The sequence below is a fragment of the Dendropsophus ebraccatus genome, chromosome 4 (genome assembly GCF_027789765.1).
Source record: "Dendropsophus ebraccatus isolate aDenEbr1 chromosome 4, aDenEbr1.pat, whole genome shotgun sequence".
Lineage (NCBI taxonomy): Eukaryota > Metazoa > Chordata > Amphibia > Anura > Hylidae > Dendropsophus > Dendropsophus ebraccatus.
Genome location: NC_091457.1, coordinates 138,374,591 through 138,395,338, shown reverse-complemented (window position 1 = coordinate 138,395,338; position 20,748 = coordinate 138,374,591). Strand labels below are relative to the sequence as shown.

Sequence of the window (20,748 nt, the reverse complement as noted above, 5' to 3'; positions counted from 1 at the left end):
ATACTGATAACTAACTACAGAAAATCCCAATACTATTTTATAATAAATATTTTGCATTTTATTGCATGAAATACGTATTTGATCACCAGCAAAAATTCAGGCTCTCACAGAGTTTTTCTTTAAGAAGCTCCTTCTTTTCTGTACTCATTAACTGTATTAATTGCACCTGTTGGAACTTTTTACCTGTATTTAAAAAACACCAGTCCACACAGTTATTCACACTCCATTCTCTCCACCACGGCCAAGATCAAAGAGCTGTCTAAGGACACCAGGGACAAAAGTGTAGACCTGCATGGGAAAATCTGGTCAATGACCTGAAGAGCTCTGGGACCACAGTCTCAAAGATTACTGATAGTAACACACTGTGCCGACATGGATTAAAATGCTGCAGAGAACGTAAGTTTCCCATGCTTACACTTGCATATGTTCAGGCCCATCTGACGGTCATGTGGTCAGATGAGACCGAAATAGAACTTTTTGGTATTAACTCTACTCTTCGTGTTTAGAGGAAAAAGAAGGATAAGTACAACCCCAACAACACAGTCTTAAACATGAAGTATGGGGGTGGAAACACAATACTTTGGGGGTGCTTTTCTGCAAAAGGTACAGGACGAATGCACCGTATTAAAGGGAGGATGGATGGGGCCATGTATCGCAAGATGCCGATTTCCTCAATAGGAGCATTGAAGATGAGTCGTGGCTGGGTCTTCCAGCATGACAATGACCCAAAACACACAGGCAGGACAACTCAGGAGTGGCTCCGTAAAAAGCATTTCAAGTTGTTAGAGTGGCCTAGCTAGTCTCCACACCTAAACCCAATAGAAAATCTTTGGAGGGAGCTAAAACTCAATGTTGCCCTGAAACTGGAAAGATCTAGAGAAGATGTGTATGGAGGAGTGGGTCACAATCCCTAAGGCAGTGTCTGCAAACCTGGTCAATAACTCTAGGAAATGTCTGACCTCTGTAACTGCAAACCAAGGTTTCTGTACCAAATATTAAGTTTTGTTTTTCTATTGCATCAAATACTTATTTCATGCAATAAAATGCTAGATAATTATTTAAAAAGCAAATAGTGGATTTTTATTTTGAGATTCTGTCTCTCAGGGGCCTATTCCGCGGGAGCGATAATTCGGCCGATTATCGCTCGGTGGAATAGAGAAAACGATCAGCCGATGATCGTGTCATCAGCTGAACTTTTATTTAGGACCAGACCTAAAATCATCGGTCCCCCACCGCGCATCGCTACGGTGGAATAGCGGTGCACGGCGGACGACCAACGATTTGAGAAGCAGCATACATTACCTGGCAGGACTTCTCCTCTGCTCCGTCTTCCTCCCCGGATCCCCGGCGCAGGATCAGCAGCTCTGGAGCGGCCTTGACTGAGCTGTCAGACCGCTCAGCCAGTCACAGGCCAGGACCGCCGCGGCTAGTGAATGGCTGAGCGGTCTGACAGCTCAGGCCAGTGAGACAGTGAGGCCGCTCCGGAGTTGATGCTGCGCCGCGGGACCCGGGGAGGAAGATGGAGCGAAGGAGAAGTTCTGCCAGGTAATGTATGCTGCATGGGCTGCAAGGACATCGGTAACGATGTCCCTGCAGCCCTCGCTCAACGATCATCGGGCCGTGGAATAGGCCCAGTAAACGAGCGCCGATCTAGCAGACCGGTGCTCATTTACATAGTTGATCAGGCCCTGCTCGGTCCGTGGAATAGGACCCTCACAGGTGACGTATACCTACAATAAAAACTACAGACCTCTCCATTCTTTGCAGGTGAGAAAACTTGCAAAATCGTCAGTGTATGAAATACTAATTTTCCCCCACTGTATCTACACAAAGGAAATCAACTTCAACCATACATTATTCATTCGGGACCTCAAGCTTGAACATTGCGCTACATTATACCCCCAATGTCAGGTATATCATTTTTGCAGTAGCAGAGACCATGCAATATACTCGGCATGTAACATATTTTATCTCCTATCCTATCGCTAATGTAACGTTGTTGCCATTAATTAGATGGAACACAACAAAGGAATCCCACTGTACAAAAACAATTTATTGCTGGCAGGTCGAGAATTTTCCGAGACGGAGGCAGTCATAATTACAATGTTGTACACGTGTATGAGGATTGTGAATATGGAGGAGAATCATGGGGGTTGCTAAGGAAAATGATTCAAGGTTTCACTGAGCACATTTGCTAACATTCGAAATTATGTTATATGATCTGTGTGGGATTAAGATAAAGATCAGAATTTTGAGGCGTTTGTAATCTGTGAATGAAACCTTGTGGGAATGAAAGAATGAAGGAATATTCACAAAGACATTCCTGACAAAGAACATCATGTGTGGGGGTGTAGAGAAATTAGTTCTACCATAGGTAGCATCACACAACTAGTTACAGTGGGTTCATATGGAAAAGTTAAAAGAGAAAGTTCGTAGGGTGGTAGTAAAACATATAAAAAAACATACTTACTTCTGCAGCTTCTCCACTGCTGCCATCCTAAGTATAAAGGTCCTGCTGCTTAGAGCTTTCTGCTCTAATTGTCTGCACAGCCAATCACTGGCCACAGCACTGACCTGCCTCCACCACTGATTGGCTGAGCAGGCACATCCTATGGGTCAGGACAGAGAACAGGGAGCTGTACCAGGTAAAGGTGAATCTTCAGCAATATTCTTTGTTCATGCCATGACTACACTTCTACACATGAGTTGTGAAGATCAGACTTTGATAAATTCTTGTCCTTTAACTATAACACGTCTCCCCCTCACACTTATCCCATTGACTGAAAATACCTAATGACTTTAATTTCACCTACCGATTATTTGTTAATCCTAAAGCAGTGTTCCCACCAATAGCCGTACAATGTTGTCAGGATTGATCAGCAAACATTGTGTGGTTTTGGCTGCGTGCTGTGACCCTAATGTGAGAACACAGTAACATTTTTACATGTCTTTAATAAAGTCATATATATCTTAACTTAACTTGTATAAAACTTAATCAAGGAAAATGGAAATATTTTTTCACATTTTTACATTGAGTGGCAACATAGGCAACATAGCTCCTCTGCTGCCACCAATGGCTGTACTGGGGACTGCAGGGTTGCTCAAGCCCTGGCCCAGTTACATATCGTTAGTTATAAGCAATATTGAGCCGTCCCGCATGTCTGTTCTAATGCATGTTAATATTTGAAAAGACATTAAACTTGGGGAAGCTGTCTGTGTCAGTAGTGCTGCAGCTGTGGCATTATGTGTCACTGCTTACTCTGTTACAGGCTACCATGGCTATCGCGCTAATGACACAGACAGCTTCCCCAAGCTTCATGTCTACTCTGTTGCTGATGTACATTAGTATAAATATTATATACAGTATACAGACAGTATATCCCCTGGTGTCCTTCTTTGAGTCTCCAGTGTCCCCCGCTGATCGTAGCTGCCTCCAGCGCACTCAGCCAATCACTGACTGAGATGGGACAGCGCCGTGGCCAGTGATTGGCTAAGCAGGCTGTCACTCCTGCCTCGAGAGTGACAGTCCACACAGCCAATCATTGGCTGCGGTACTGTCCCATCTTAGCCAGTAAGTGATTGGTTTTTGGCGGCTGCAGGGGACACTGGTCACTAGTAAAGGAGGACACTGGGGGAGTGCAGAAAGGTAAGTATTCATGTGCAGACTTTGTGAACCACACGAAAACAGCTAAATGCCTGCAATCGTTTAGCTATTTTATTGCGGTTTAGTGTGGTTTCTAGGGTATCTGGTTGTTTTACATGTCCTTTTTTGCTCTTTTCACTATGTTTACACACAGTCAAAATGATCAGTTGATCACCATTTTTATTGGACGGCCATCATTTACTGGCAAATAACGACCATTGTTATAAAATAATGTCTGTTAATTTCCGATAAATGACGGCCATCCAATAAAGACGAACGTCATTTTGACGGTGTGTGTGAACATAGAAAACAACTAAATACCTTAGAAACCATTGTGATTGTCTGTTGTTGTTTAGTATGAATAAAATCTAAATTAAAAAAATTATAGATATATGTATATGAGCTGATGGTAAATAGACGCTGGTTAAGAAGGCGGTATTTGCATGTAAATGCGTACGATTTTTTACATCTCATACAACCAGTAGCATACATGGCTGTAATATCCATTAAGTGTTGGTGTATATATAGGATTCCTGCAGATTATAGGTCTTCTGAGCTCCACTGTCTTTAATATTCCATTCTCTCAACCATTTTCTTCAGTCCCCTCCCCCAGAAGACCCTCACTCTCTTCTCCCCAGGATGAATGGGACTTGTCAGGAAACAATTCCAGGAGGTTCTGGCTGAGGAAGCCGCAGCCTAATATCAGAAACCTGGTATGCATCCTAATTAACGTATGTCACAGGGACTGTCTTAGGGGCCATGCAAGATGCAGTACTGATGGGGTAGACTTTAGTGTAACAGTGCGGCTGTACCTTGAGCCAGTGCATGCAACACAGATACATCATTCATTCGTACGGTTCTATTGTACTGCATCATACAAGTGCAATCTGGGCCTATATAGGAGTAGCTGAGGTCATGGGTGTAAAAATGGCAGCCATATTGGATGTAGCAGTCGAACCCCCACTGATTAGACATAGATGGCATATGCTAGGGATAGCCATCATCAGTTCAGGTCATCAGATCTCCACTCAGGCCAGGACTTGCAACTGTATTAAAGAGACAAAAACGCGTCTAATGTGAACCCAGCTGTAATGTAGTCAGTAGTGATGAGCGAACATGTTCGTATGTTTGTACAAATAATTGTTTGTGCTCACCGATCACAAACAATTTTTTTCAATGATCGAAATGGTTATAACTGTGCAAGTTTCCTCCCACCAATTTAAAAGAGCAAATGAAGGTGTGGGGAAGGAACCCACATCAGGTAATGTAGAAGCCATGGTCACTACTGGCATTACTGTGATTGGCTGTACCATTAGTCTCATTACATACGTAAAAACGTGATGCTGAGGAGAATTATCTCACAGTCTTTCCCGATTCTTGTGCCGTTCAGTAGGGAGAGTGACACGAGCATTGAAAGCATCTGAATTTAGTTACGCAGCAAAATTCACAGTGGTAGTTAGTCAGTGTAGAGAGGGAGAGCTGACAGAGTAGGGCTTAGAACGTTATGAAGTTGTCAGTGTAGGGAGGGTGACAGGATCCAGCATTTTAGCACTATAAGAATTAATTTCTTAACCCTGTAGTGACCAGGCGTCCATCATAGTCCATTGTCTTCACAATGTATTTCAGTTCTCCGAGGACATAGGCTCGCTGGGACATCTTGACTTGCCGAGCTGGCTGTACGCTGCGGCCTAGCATTCCTCATATTGTGTGATACAAGTATGCACGTCACTGCATATATACACTCACCGGCCACTTTATTAGGTACACTTGTCCAACTGCACGTTACCACTTAATTTCTGTGCATTTAGGCATGTAGACATGGTCAAGACAATCTCCTGCAGTTCAAACCGAGCATCAGTATGGGGAAGAAAGGTGATTTGAGTGCCTTTGAACGTGGCATGGTTGTTGGTGCCAGAAGGGCGGAAATGCCTTGTTGATGCCAGAGGTCAGAGGAGAATGGGCAGACTGGTTCGAGCTGATAGAAAGGCAACAGTGACTCAAATAGCCAACCGTTACAACCAAGGTAGGCAGAAGAGCATCTCTGAACGCACAGTACTTCCAACTTTGAGGCAGATGAGCTACAGCAGCAGAAGACCACCCGTTACTAGCATGGTGTATCTAATAAAGTGGCCGGTGAGTGTATACTTCTACTGTACGTTCGTTATTTGTTCGTGAATGTTCGGCAAGCACAAACCGAACCGATCATTTTTTTATGTTCGCGTTCGGGATCTAAACCGAACATCGGGATGTTTGTTCATCACACTTGAGCTTTGCAGCATTCCTGCTGGTTTGCATGCGCTTCCCGTCCAAGGGTCTCTCCCAGGTGCTCGGCTTTCTTCCCACACGTCAGGCATACAAACATGCTAAGCAGCTTCTTACAACACTGACCTTAGAGAGTCTGTACTTGTGATCAGGTAATTAGATTGTGAGCCCCCGAATGGAGAGGAGACAGCTGGAAGGGAATTCGCTGTTCAGAGATATGAAATATAATTTAATATAACAATAGTGAGAAATAACCCAATATCTTATCATTTGTTCTGTTACAGGAGTCTGCCATATTTGGGTAAATAGAAGTTAAAAGAGCCAAAAAGCATTAAACCTTTGGTACTGCAGATGATATTTGCATGGCTAAGGGTCCATTTACACAGAAAGATTATTTGCCAAAGATTTGAAGCCAAAGCCAGGAATGGATTTGAAGAGAGGAGAAATCTCAGTCTTTCCTTTATGACCTGATCTCTGTTTAAAGTGACACTGTCACCCCCTTTGTGCATTCTGACATCTCTACACAGGTGTAAAGGGTAAATTTAGCGGTTTTCATACCTTATTTCATATCAGACGTCATGGTTTTTGTTCAAGTAAAAAGTGTCCTTTTATCAACTGCATTGTATTAAGTGAGCGTGACCTCGCAGCATTAGAGCCACTTAGCCCCACCCACAACAACACTGTTGGCCCCGCCCCCTTGACGCCCATTGGAACAGGCTGGCCGAAAGGTCTAGACCCCACCTCCTTGACGTCGGCCAACCAATGGGCGTCAAGGGGGCGGGGCCAACAGTGTCGTTGTGGGTGGGGCTAAGTGGCACTAATGCCGCGAGGCCCCGCCCACTTAACACAATCTGCAGTTGATAAAAGATGACTTTTTACTTGAACAAGCACTATGACATATGATATAAAATAAGGTATGAAAACCGCTAAATTTACCCTTTACACCTGTGTAGAGATGTCAGAATGCAAAAAGGAGGTGACAGTGTCACTTTAACCCCTTAAGGACCGGGCCTGAAATGGCCTTAAGGACCGGAACAAATTTTATGAATTTGACCAGTGTCACTTTATTCATTAATAACTTCTGGATGCTTTTACCTATCCGGCTGATTCTGAGATTGTTTTCTCGTGACATATTGTTTTTCACATTTCTTGTAAATTGGAGTCAATACTTATAACGAATCTTTATGAAAAAACCCAAAATAGTGTGAAAAATTGTGAAAAAATGCATTTTTCCAACTTTAAAACTTTTCTGCTTAGACAGAAAATGGTTATACCACATAAATTATATATTAAATAGCATTAGCAACATGTCTACTTTATGTTGGCAGCATTTATTAAACTATATTTCATTTTTTTTTGACAATAGAAAGCGTAAAACATTAGCAGCAAATTTCCAAATTTTCAGTAAAATTTCAAAATCAGATATTTTTAGGGACCTGTTCAGGTTTAAAGTGTATTTGAGGGGACTGTATGTTAGAAAGCCCCACAAAGCACCCCATTTCAGAAACTGCACCCTCTAAACTCTGCAAAAGCACATCCAGAAAGTTTTTTAACCCTTTAGGGGAGTCACAGAAATAAAAGCTAATTGTGTAAGAAATTTGAAAATTAAAATTTTCTGTGCAGAGATTTTATTGTAATCCAATATCTTTCATAATGATAAACCTATTACCAGAGAAATGCACCCCAATAATTATTGCCCCATTTCTGCAGTTTATAGAAATACCACATATGTGGCCCTATTGCGCTATTTGACGCAACCACAAGCCTCAGATATAAAGGAGCGCCTAGTGAATTTCAATGGCTCCGTTATATTTGGTCATTTCTGACTGTACCACTTCAGGTTGGCAGAGGCTCTGGGGTGCCAAAACCTAAAAAACACCCCTAAAGGGACACCATTTAGAAAACTACACCCCTCAAGGAATGTAACAAGGGGTGCAATGAGCATCTGGACCCCACAGGTGCTTCACAGATTTTCCGAACAATATGGCGTGAAAAAAGACAAAAGTATTTTTTACACTAAAACGTTGTTCTAGCCTTCAATTTTTCATTTTCACAAAGGGATAAAAGGAAAAAAAAAAAACACAAAACATGTAGCGCAGTTCAGAAAATACCCCACATGTGGACATAAAGTGCCAAGCGGGTGCAGGACGAGCCTCCAAAGGGAAGGAGCGCCAATTGGCTTTTGGAAGCTGGATTTCACTGGAATGGATTTCAAGGGCCATGTCGCATTTACAGAGCCCTCGTGCTGCCAAGACACTCGAAACCCCCCACAAGTGACCCCATTCTGGAAACTACACCCCTCAAGGAATCTAACAAGGGGTGCAGTGAGCATATGGACCCCACTGGTGATGGGCACAAATGTGGAAAAATGTGACGTGAAAGTAAAAATTTTCATTTTTTCACTTTCACGGCACAAATGTGCCCGTCATCAAGGGGTCCATATCCTCACTGCACCCCTTGTTAGATTCCCTGAGGGGTGTAGTTTCCAGAATGGGGTCACTTGTGGGGGGTTTCTAGTGTTTTGGCAGCACGAGGGCTCTGTAAATTCGACATGGCGTTCATCATCCATTCTAGCCAAATCCAACCTCTAAAATCCAAATGGCGCTCCTTACCTTCGGAGGCTTGCCCTGCACCCACATGGCGCTTTATGTCCACATGTGGGGTATTTACGGACTCGGGGGAAATTGCTCTACACATTTTATGTTTTTTTTCTCTTTTAACCCCTTGTGAAAATGATAAATTCAAGGCTAGATCAACATTATAGTGTAATAAATGTAATATTTCATTTTTCACGCCACATTGTTCCACATTTGTGCCCGTCACCAGTGGGGTCCATATGCTCACTACACCCCTTGTTACATTCTTTGAGGGGTGTAGTTTCCATAATGGGGGTCACTTGTGGGGGGTTTCAACTGTCTTTGCAACACAGGGGCCTTTTAAATGCAACATGGCCCCTCGAAATCCATTCCAGCCAAATCCAGCCTCAAAAAACCAAATGGCGCACCTTCCCTTTGAAGGCTTACCCTGCACCCGCATGGCGCTTTATGTCCACATGTGGGGTATTTCCGTACTCAGGGGAAATTGCTCTACACATTGTGTTTTTTTTAATCTTTTAGCCCCTTGTGAAAATGAAAAAATCAAGACAAGATCAATGATTTAGAGTAAAAATTCAAAAAAAATTACACTAAATGTTAGTCTAGCCTTGATTTTTATCCATTTCCACAAGGAGTTAAAAAAGAAAATAAAAGCAAAACGTGTAGGGTAATTTCCCCTGAGTACGAAAATACCCCACATGTGGACATAATGTGCCATATGGGCACAGGGCAAGCCACCAAAGGGACAGAGCGCCATTTAGAGGCTGGAATGGAGGATGGAGGCCATGTCGCATTTACAAAGCTCCTGTGCTGCCAGGACAGTAGAAACCCTCCACAAGTGACCCTATTCTGGAAATTACACCCCATAAGGAATCTAACAAGAGGTGCAGTGAGCATATGGACCCCACTGGTAACAGGCACATATGTAGAACATGTGCCGTGAAAATAAAAAATACCATTGTTTTTCATTTTCACGTCCCAAATGTGGCCGTCACCAGGGGGCCATATACCCGCTGCCCCCCTTGTTAGATTCCTTATGGGGTGTAGTTTCCAGAATGGGGTCACTTGTGTGGGGTTTCTACTGTCCTGGCCGCACAGAGGCTTAGTAATTGCATCATGGCATCCTCTAATGGGAATGGCGACCATACCTATTTAGCTGGGGAAAAGAGACAATTCTAATTTATTTGGGGGTATTAGGCCAATTATTAGTTTATAAGGTTGAAAATGACAGGTGTCCATCAAATTCAACCTGTGTTGATCCAGAGGAAGGCAAAAAACCCTTGTAAGGCAGACTACAGTAGCCTCATCACAGGGGAAAAATTCCTTCCCGACTCCATAATGGCAATCAGAATAATCCCTGGATGAACGTGACCCCTGAAATAGGAATAAGGGACAGAATTTAGATAATGTAGAACTCCAGTGACGTGTGGTGCGCCTTGAAGCGATCCAGTATGCAGAGGCCGGGGGGATCAGGACAGGTGGCACACTGGAAAATGGTGTCCTTCCTGATCCCCCTGTTACGCCACACTCTGCACTTCTTCTGGGGTCTCCTGTTTTCCAGTGTGGGGGACGTCACCTGGAAAATGTTGCCCGGGGGCGATCCGGGGTCCTTCATATCCAGAAGCGCTGGGTCCGCTCCATGGCTGCTAAATATTAGGGCTTTATTACGGCTTCTGATATTTTCGGATTGTGCCACAAGATACAGTAGCTCGGGCAGCGAGGGACCGGAAGAGGGGGTGCTGGTATAAAAGTTATCCCCGTACAGGTGGTGACCTTTATCCAGCAGTGGGAAGATCAGTTCCCAAACAATCTTCCCACTAACTCTGAGGATGGGGGGGGAGGGGGCATCTGGGGGCTGGATTCGGGTGTCCCTTCCTTCATACACTCTGAGGCTGGGTTCACACTATGTATATTTGAGGCTGTATTTGTGAGGCTGTATAGCAACCAAAACCAGGAGTGGATTGAAAACACAGAAAGGCTATGTTCACATAATGTTGTAATTGAGTGGATGGCCGTCATTTAATGGCAAATTTTTGCTGTTATTTTAAAACAACGGCTGTTATATTGAAATAATGGCAGTTATTTACCGTTATATGACGGCCATCCACTCAATTTCAACATTGTGTGAACAGAGCCTTTCTGTGTTTTCAATCCACTCCTGGTTTTGGTTGCTATGAGGACCTGACTTGAGGACCAAATACTGCCTGAAGTATACAGTGTGTGAACCCAGCCTAAGGGTACATGCACACTGCGGAATGGCGAAGGATAACCCTTTGTGCATTCCGCGGCTGGCACCCACCGGCGAACTGATGCGGGCGCGCGTCTCCGTCCGTGTCATAGACTCCATTCTATGCACGAGCGGATTCCGCTCTGCGTCCAACGTGTTCATTATTTGGACGGACGATGGAATCCGCCTGTGCATAACATGGAGTCTATGACACGGGTGGAGACGCGCGCCAACATCAGTCCGCCGGTGGGTGCCAGCTGCGGAATGCACAAAGGGTTATCCTTCGCCATTCCGCAGTGTGCACGTACCCTAAATCTGTAAGTGTACCCTGAGGTACTCTCACAGAGTTTGTAGAATTTCACGCCATACCGTCATCTCTTATTGGGACGGTACTGGCGGAAAAGAAGTGTCTGGGGGGCAGCGTACGCTACGCTACCCCCAGATACGTAATTGGATGATGAGGATGAATGGAGGAACGAAGGATCCCCCCATTCATCCTCACTGGCTGTTTCGGTGTCGGAGGCAATAATAACGTATGCGTCCGATACCGAAAACACACCGGGGGCCACTTTTATATAGGGATTGGTATATGGGGTATGTAGTGGTGTAGTGTCAAACTGTATTCAGTGTAGTGTCGTGTAATGTAGTGTTTTTTACGTGTTTTTTTACAGTAAGTATAAAAAAAAACCTACGCAAAAAATGGTGTTGCTGATAAGTGCGGCACTTATCAGCAGACCGTGGCAGTAGGATATAGAAAAAAAACACCCTACGCCAAAAAGGAGGAGTTGCTGATTAGCAGCGCACTTTTGTGCGATGCTAATCAACACTCAGCGGCGATAGGGTGCGGAAAATAGAAAAAAAAAATTGGAAAAAAAAACAAAACTTTTACTACATGCTGAACATCCCTAGAGTGGCTGATACGTGTATTACACTTATCAGCCGCTAGAGGGCAGCAGAGCGCAAGATCCGAAAAAAGACGACGCTGGAGCCCAAAAAATCTGAAAAAAGACGACGCTGGAGCCAGAAAAAGCCGAACGGGACGTCACGGAAGAAGCTGAAGACCCGACAAGAAGACGAGGACGCCGCGAACCCGGAAGACGCCGATCAGGACCCCGGGACAGGTGAGTAATGTACCAATACCTGCTCTGGACCCCTCAGCTACCTAGCATGGGGGGGGTTAACAACCCCCCATGCCGACAGGGAGAGATAGCCTGCTATAATACATAGCAGGCCATCTCCCCCGATCGGGACCCGGCCGGCCGCGGCGCCCTCTTAAAGGACCCGCGTACCGGTACGTCATGGGTCCTTAAGTGACAGTGATCCATGACGTACCGGTACGTCATGGGTCCTTAAGAGGTTAAAGTCTGTTTCTGGCTTTGGCTTCAGATCTTTGGCAGATTATCTGTCAGATAATCTTACTGTGTAAATGGACCCTTAGTCTCACCATGCATCCTAAGTGACTGCAATGTAATAGGACTGCTCAGTACAGTGACAGCCAGGGATGGGCAGCTCTTGCTGCTGCTCAAGGTTTAAAGGGGTTGTCCAGCGAAAATCTTTTTCTTTGAAATCAACTGCTGTCAGAAAGTTATATAGATTTGTAATTTACTTCTATTAAAAAATCTTAAGTCTTCCCATACTCATCAGCTGCTGTATGTCATGCAGGAAATGTTTTATTTTCAGTCTGACACAGTCCTCTCTGCTGACATCTCTGTCCGAGACAGGAACTGTACAGAGCAGGAGAGGTTTTCTATAGGGATTCTATAGGGATAGAAAGCCTCTCCTACTCTGGACAGTTACTGTCTCGGACAGAGGTGGCAGCAGAGAGCATTGTGTCAGACTGGAAAGAATACACTACGTTGATTTATAAAAAAAAAAATTTCCACCGGAGTACCCCCTTTAAGTTATCCATTACCTACAGGATAAGCAGATTGGTGGAGGTCTGACCACTGTGACCCTCACAAATGTTGGGGGCCTGATTGTCTCCAAAATGAATGGAGTGTACCACATGTGTACAGCCAACACTTGAAAAAATGTTTAGCAGTCCCATAGGGAATAACTGAAATGGTGGCTTTGTACACATGGATCCATACTGGGGACAAAAATGTCCCTGTTCTTGGGGTCAGTTGGGGCTCTTAGCAGTAATTAAAGGGGTTTTCCAGTGCTACAAAAACATGGCCACTTTCTTTCAGAGACAGCACCACTCATATCTCCAGTTCATGTGCGGTTTGCAATTAAGCTCCATTCACTTCAATGGAACTAAGCAGCAAAAACCCGCCCAAGCTGGAGACAAGATGTCTCTGGAAGAAAGTGGCCATGTTTTTGTAGCGCTGGATAACCCCTTTAAGAGCATAATCTAAATGACTGAACTGAACATATTCTGAATAGACACAACTTGTCTTTTATTTGTATAGAAACAGGTTTATGTATCATTCATTATATAAAAACATAAAAGACATACAAATCAATGTAATAAATAACCATCTGCATTCATCCCAATGCAAAGCTACAAGGCAAGGTCCTCCTAATTCATCCACACGTCGACTCTCCATAGCCGACATTTCAATGACTTTGGAAGTCTTTCCCATCGAGGACTCTACAGAAGGCTTTTAATGCCCTCCACTCTCTCCTGGTACAGGCGATGAAATGACTTGGCCAGGGCTCGAAATGGTTGATCAAAGTTTTCCAGCTCCTTCTGCAATACAGTAAATACCAGATGATTTATACAATCACTGCTTTCTGACTGACAGTAAACTATTAAAGAGGTTTTCTAGGACTTTCATATCCATGACCCATCCTTCCAGATCAAGCACCACACTTTATTATTTAGCAGTCACAGTGCCGCATATTTAGTTGTGGCTGTACTTGGTACTGCAGGTCAAGTACAGGAGGTCATGGCAATCAACTGAGGAATATGGCTGTTTAAAACAGCTGATCTGTGAATGTAATGTACCCCCATCTACACAGGGTAAATTTATATATATATATATATATATATATATATATATATATATATATATATATAATATACCCTGTGTAGATGGGGGTACATTACATTCACAGATCAGTCTTGTACACAGTCAGGAACAATTTGTAGTTCTGTTTTCTGCTTTATACATAAGATGTCATTACCGCTGAGGTCTCAAAATACACCAGTCCGTGGCTCGCTGCCCACTCCTCAGCCTGGATCTTCTCCACTACTCTACGGCCAGTTAGGTCTGTCTTATTTCCCACCAGAACTCCTGACAGGACGACAAATAATGAATTCAAAATGGGTGGTGACAAGTGGATTACAGTGAGAAAGTCATAAAAACTGGAGGAAAATACAAGGAGATGCCGAGAACAACCAATCAGATGACAGCTCTTATTTCTAACAGAAGCTTTAAAAGGGTACTCTCATAATCAAAGTTATTCTCTATCCTGAAAATAGGGGATAACTAGCAAATTGGTGGGGGTCTGGCCACTGGGACCGCTGGTAAAGAGACCATTGAATGGAATGGCAGCATGCATCCCTATGGGGTTCATGTCCATTGCCATGCTCTGTGCTTACAATGTTCAGAAGCCCCATAGAAAACAGGCCAATGCGTTATGTTGTGGAAAGCTAAGATAATAAATGTTAGAAGTGACCCCACCATCTGATTTACCTACCGGGTAGGTATGGGCTTGTGGTCTTCGATTTTACTCGTTGTAACCACCTGGTGCAGTTACTAAATGAAGTTTCGCATGTGACATCAAATACCAAGCAGAGGGCGCCAGGCTGATCCCACTGAGGAGAGAAAAGTGATATTCATCATTGAGGATGCCAGTGACCACCCTGATGCCTTGTGAGTCAATGAATGAAACGTATACCAGGTTCCCTTTAAAGTGACACTGTCACCCCCTTTTTGCATTCTGACATCTCTACACAGGTGTAAATGGTAAATTTTGCAGTTTTCATACCTTATTTTATATCATACGTCATGGTGCTTGTTCAAGTAAAAAGTGATCTTTTATCAACTGCAGATTGTACTAAGTGGCCGTCAATGGCACATAGGCCCGCCCCCTCGACACACATTGGTATGGGCTGACCTAGAGGGGGTGGAGCCTAGACCTTTAGGCCAGCCTGTTCAAATGGCTGTCAAGGGGGCGTGGCCTACGTGCCTATGACATCATGGAGGGCGGGTCAATGGTGGTGCTGTGGGCGGGGCTAAGTTCTTTCCAGTCTGACACAGTGTTCTCTGCTGCCACCTCTGTCCATGTCAGGAACTGTCCAGAGCAGGAAAGGTTTTCTATGGGGATTTGCTACTGCTATGGACAGTTCCTGACATGGACAAAGGTGGCAGCAGAGAGCACTGTGTCAGACTGGAATGAATACACCACTTCCTGCAGAACATACTTCAATAGAAGTATATTACAAATCTCTGGCATTTTCTGGTACCAGTTGATTTGAAAGAAACGTTTTTTTGGTGAACTACCCCTTTAAATAATGGTGGCCCTCGTGTGGTAACCCATAAACACAATCTCTTCTGCCTCCAGTCATATAACACACTCCTTGCTGGAAAGCTTGATATCTTTAAATAGAAGTTAATTACAAATCTATATAACTGTCTGACACCAGCTGATTTGAAAAAATTTAATAAAAATAAATAAATAAATAAATATCTACATTACCCCTTTAACTTATCAATTGTAAACCTTACTTACCTAGGGGGACATAAATATTGGTCATTCTCTTACCTACATCTCTTGGATGATGACACTGAGTGACCCCATCCTCTGTACAACATCTGCAGTAATGTCTAGCTGCGTACGTTTTTTACTCATACAGGGAACGGGGCTGACCGATGTGATAGATCCGCGATGTAATAATACGGAGCAGATATTCACATCGCTGACTACAGATGTTAATGAGACTGCCTGGTGTGTGTTCTTTTTAATATTAAATATTACAATTCCCGATAGGAAGCCGACATTTAGTAAATTCTTGACATTTACTGTTTTCGAACGCCTTTTTTTTTTTAACGTCACTTTGAAAATCTACAAATAACAAGTATTACAATTAAAGGGAAAATAACTTACCAATAACTCTGTCATCTCATGAAACATTGCCTTCCCAGGAGAATCGCACAGGAAGAGCTCCTACAAGCAAAGAATACAAAGTGAAGCCTGGTATACCTGAGTGGCTTAAAACATGGTTTTTGAAGCTGTTCAGTAATTAGATAAGATCTGGTGAGAGCGGACATGAGAGCGGCGGAGCGCTGAAGAGATCGCTACTACAAACAGCGACAGAGAAACTTTATAACAAATCCTGGTGGGGTCTACCCCATATTACTGCATCACACATGCTGAGTGAGTATACTAGTAAATACTGTACGCTGTCACTTACTGTACAAGACTGACTGTTAGTCAGGGGTTGTCTGGGGGCCTGAAATGCTTCCTACTGTCTTGCATGGCCACGTCTTATGCTTCTGGAAATTCTGAACAGCTACTTTATGTTGTGTAAGCTCTGGCGGCAAAAAAAGCTCCCTCCCAATTTCCCCATGTGTTGGTAACGTGCATAAAGGGGGTTGGTTGTCATTAAAGGGGTATTCTACTCATACATAACTTTTGATATGTTTTTGCCCATGGCGAGACTAACAATTCCTTCTATACTTGTTATTACCTATTCAGTCTCCTTTCCCCAGTTCTTAGCTGCCCCCTCCTCCCCCCTCCTTTTGGAGACGGCTGATGTAAACAAGTCCCTATCAGCAACTTTGTAATGCTGGGAGGGATAATCACAGCGAGTACATCAGCAACTTGACCTTAGATTAACCCTCCAAGCATTACAAATAAGTTACAATGTTGCAGATAAAGCCAGTCAGGGACCTATTTACAGCCTCCATCTCAGAAGGGAGGGGAAAGGAGGGGAGACGGAGGGGGAGAGAAAGGCCCACACACAGATTTTTGTGTCTTCAGCAAAAAGCAGCAACTGAGAATTGAGGAAAGAACACTGAATAGATAATAACAAGAATGGAAGAAATTGTTAGTCTCACCATGGGCAGCAACATATCAAAATTTATGTTTGAGTGGAGTATCCCTTTTAAAGCTACACTCCAATACAACCTTTATTATTTCACCTAGCCGGCATAAGGATGTGTGAACTGAAAGTAACTTTCTGAATGAAAGTGTAAGAGACGTTCATTGCGTCTCACAGAGTTATATTTAAGGGAATGTGTCATTAGAAGATGACCTATTGTTTAAATAAAGTTTTTATGTTAAACATATTTTTAATATTGGTGATGTTGGTGATATTTTTAACGTTGGTGATGTTTCTTCAAATTTTCTATTTACTATCTTTATTATAAAATTATCCTAAAATCATACAGTTTTCATTTTGGTCACTTGGCTTAAAACTTAGCTGAGACTTCCTGTTCTGTTCGTGATGATAAGGAGAAGGCTGCTGGAAAGTGATCTGTACAGCAATACAGTGAAAGGTGACACCAGTAGATAGAGGAGACAATAACATCTCTGCTTCCCCCTCCCTGCGGAATGGCCTTTCCACTGGTCACATACATTACTATGCATGCTCACAAATGTGTCCTATACAAACAATAGGGTCTAGAGATGTTCATTGTGTCTATTTCCATGAGCCTTGACGTAAAGCATGTCATTAAATATAATATAGTTGTCTCCATAATAATATACTTAAATAAAAGAAGAAAAAATAAATACAAAATATGGCTAGGTTCACACTATGTAACTGTGCGGCTGTATTTTTTATGCAGCTGTAAATGTGCGGATGAAACTACGGCCGTGGGAAAAAATAGACATGCGGCTGAAAACATACGGTCATTTACTTGGAAATCTGGTTCAACTAAAAATAACAAATAAAATCTTAAGAAAGTGATGCAAACACCTCTGGATGCATCTGGGAAAGCAGGGAAACAGTTTACATGAATTGCTATTACCGGGGTTTGCGATCCTCTGCACTAATGCCGATGTCTCTCATGGTTAATATATTGAATTAATAAAACACATTTTCGTTGTAATAAAGTCCCTTTCGTTGTTCAATAATTTAATTTTAACGAATCCATCATTTTGCAATTAAATATACTGTTAAAATAAATATATATATAAATAAATGTATATTTATATATATATATATATATTTATTTTTTGACAGTATATTTAATTGCACAATGATGGATTCGTTAGAATTAAATTATTGAACAACGAAACTGATTTTATTTCAACGAAAATGTGTTTTATTAATGAAATATTAATTAGTACAGGAAGCTCCATAAGCCGTTAATTCATATTGCCGGCAATAGAGCATTCTGTACTAATCATCACTTTACTTTAATGAAAACATCAAATGTTTCTTCTAATTATGTTATCACAATAGCATTATTAGAAGAAACATTTAGAATTATATGTGCGCTCAGCTGATTGGCTGATCGGCTGAGCGCACATATAATTAGCGGGTCCGCAGCACAGTGACTTCATTGTGCTGCGGACCAGCGAAGAGGACACATCGGGGTGAGTATAGAGCTCTCCCCACCCCCTCCCCAGCACTGCGCCCCTCCCAGCAAGGAAGGGGGGTCACTTAACCCCTTCCTTGCTGGGGTGGGTGCAGTCTGACATCAGTCTGGCCCCCAAGGGGTTAAGGGGGATGCAATACATCCTCCCTTAACCCCTTGGGGGCCAGACTGTAAGCAGCGATCTGTAAAGATGCTGCATACTGTAAGGTGCACAACACCGCTCACAATGATGGGTGTTGTGCTCCTGTTTGTGTGTTTTCTGTGTGTTTCTCCCTTTTGTTTTTCAGATATCGGTATCCTGGGGATTACGTCGGATTCCGTGGACTACGTCGATGACCAGCGGTTGTTTTTTTTTTGTTTTTTTTTTTAATAAAATGGTCAATGAGGGGTGTGGGGGTGTTTTTATTTGAATAAAAAATTTTTTTAACTTGAGTCTTGTCTTTATTTCTTTACTTTATAGACTTAGTAGTGGAAGCCGTCTAATAGACGGAATCCATTACTAAGTTGGGGCCTAGTGTTCGCCGGTATAAAATGGCTAACACTAACCCCCTATTATTACCCCAGTACCCAATGCCACCAGGGGTACTGGGAAGAGCCGGGTGCCAGTGGTCCCGGAGCGTCAAAATTGGCGCTCCTGGACCGGGCGGCAGCAGGCTGGTAAGATTTAGGCTGGGGAGGGCCTAAACCAATGGCTCTTCCCACCCTGGTGTTACCAGGCTGCTGTCGTTTGGTTTTTAACCCGGCTGGTTATAAAAATAGGGGGGGGACCCTATGCGGTTTTATTTTTAAAATAAATAAATAATTTAAAAAAAACGCATAGGGTCCCCCCTATTTTTATAACCAGCCGGGTTAAAACCCAAACGACAGCAGCCTGGTAACACCAGGGTGGGAAGAGCCGTTGGTTTAGGCCCTCCCCAGCCTAAATCTTACCAGCCTGCTGCCGCCCGGTCCAGGAGCGCCAATTTTGACGCTCCGGGACCACTGGCACCCGGCTCTTCCCAGTACCCCTGGTGGCATTGGGTACTGGGGTAATAATAGGGGGTTAGTGTTAGCCATTTTATACCGGCTAACACTAGGCCCCAACTTAGTAATGGATTCCGTCTATTAGACGGCTCCCACTACTAAGTCTATAAAGTAAAGAAATAAAGACAAGACACAAGTTAAAAAATTTTTTTATTCAAATAAAAACACCCCCACACCCCTCATTGACCATTTTATTAAAAAAACAAAACAACCGCTGGTCATTGACGTAGTCCACGGAATCCGACGTAATCCCCAGGATACCGATATCTGAAAAACAAAAAGGGAGAAACACACAAAAAACACACAAACAGGAGCACAACACCCATCATTGTGAGCGGTGTTGTGCACCTTACAGTATGCAGCATCTTTACAGATCGCTTACAGTCTGGCCCCCAAGGGGTTAAGGGAGGATGTATTGCATCCCCCTTAACCCCTTGGGGGCCAGACTGATGTCAGACTGCACCCATCCCAGCAAGGAAGGGGTTAAGTGACCCCCCCCTTCCTTGCTGGGAGGGGTGCAGTGCTGGGGAGGGGGTGGGGAGAGCTCTATACTCACCACGATGTGTCCTCTTCGCTGGTCCGCAGCACAATGAAGTCACTGTACTGCGGACCGGCTAATTATATGTGCGCTCAGCCGAACAGCCAATCAGCTGAGCGCACATATAATTCTAAATGTTTCTTCTAATAATGCTATTTTGATAACATAATTAGAAGAAACATTTGATGTTTTAATTAAAGTGATGATTAGTACAGAATGCTCTATTGCCGGCATATGAATTAACGGCTTATAGAGCTTCCTGTACTAATTAATATTTAATTAATAAAACACATTTTCGTTGAAATAAAATCAGTTTCGTTGTTTAATAATTTAATTCTAACAAATCCATCATTGTGCAATTAAATATACTGTCAAAAAATAAATATATATAAATATACATTTATTTATATATATATATTTATTTTAACAGTATATTTAATTGCAAAACGATGGATTCGTTAGAATTAAATTATTGAACAACGAAAGGGACTTTATTACAAAGAAAATGTGTTTTATTAATTTAATATATTAACTATTAGAGGCATCGGCATTTGGCATCATTGCCGGATATTTTTGAAGTACTCCGTACGGACCGCCTGTCAATCCACGGCCGCATTTCCAGCCGCAAACAATGGTCTTGTTCATTTTTTACGGGTCCGTTTACGATAGGGCCGTAGATTCATACATAGTGTGCACTGTGCAGCTGTATATCCTATACTTTCCAGCGTACGCATGAACCACCAAAAATACCGCCGCACAATTACAGCCGCAAATACAGCTGCACAGTTACATAGTGTGAACCTAGCCTGAACATGTATCTGTATCTGGCTCTGATCAGTACAATGAAATCTAGATGATACATCCTCTTTAAGCTTCAAGAAAGTGACCTCTGGTCCAACCGCAGACTCCAGTGTGAATTGTTAAACACCTACACAATTACCAACCACCATACAATAAATCATGAT

At 43.0% G+C, this 20,748-nt stretch overlaps 1 protein-coding gene and 1 long non-coding RNA gene across 4 annotated transcripts in view; one reads left to right on the top strand and one right to left on the bottom strand.

The window, feature by feature from the left end:
- LOC138789985 (uncharacterized) overlaps positions 1-16,071 on the top strand; it is a 56,456-nt gene extending 40,385 nt beyond the window's left edge. Inside the window, exons 3-4 of one of the 2 annotated variants that reach the window (XR_011362823.1) lie at positions 4,244-4,356; positions 15,820-16,071. This is a non-coding gene — a long non-coding RNA (uncharacterized lncRNA). The remainder of the gene's footprint in view (positions 1-4,243; positions 4,357-15,819) is intronic. The other variant, XR_011362824.1, reaches the window with a different exon arrangement.
- The window catches only part of IFT27 (intraflagellar transport 27), a 28,971-nt gene continuing 21,348 nt past the window's right edge, over positions 13,126-20,748 (bottom strand). For both annotated transcript variants that reach the window (XM_069968873.1, XM_069968874.1), the window contains 4 exons: positions 15,782-15,841; positions 14,372-14,489; positions 13,856-13,965; positions 13,126-13,418 (listed from right to left, as the gene is read on the bottom strand). In XM_069968873.1, coding sequence (XP_069824974.1) covers positions 13,320-13,418; positions 13,856-13,965; positions 14,372-14,489; positions 15,782-15,841 — 387 coding nt within the window. In that variant the 3' untranslated portion in view covers positions 13,126-13,319. The remainder of the gene's footprint in view (positions 13,419-13,855; positions 13,966-14,371; positions 14,490-15,781; positions 15,842-20,748) is intronic.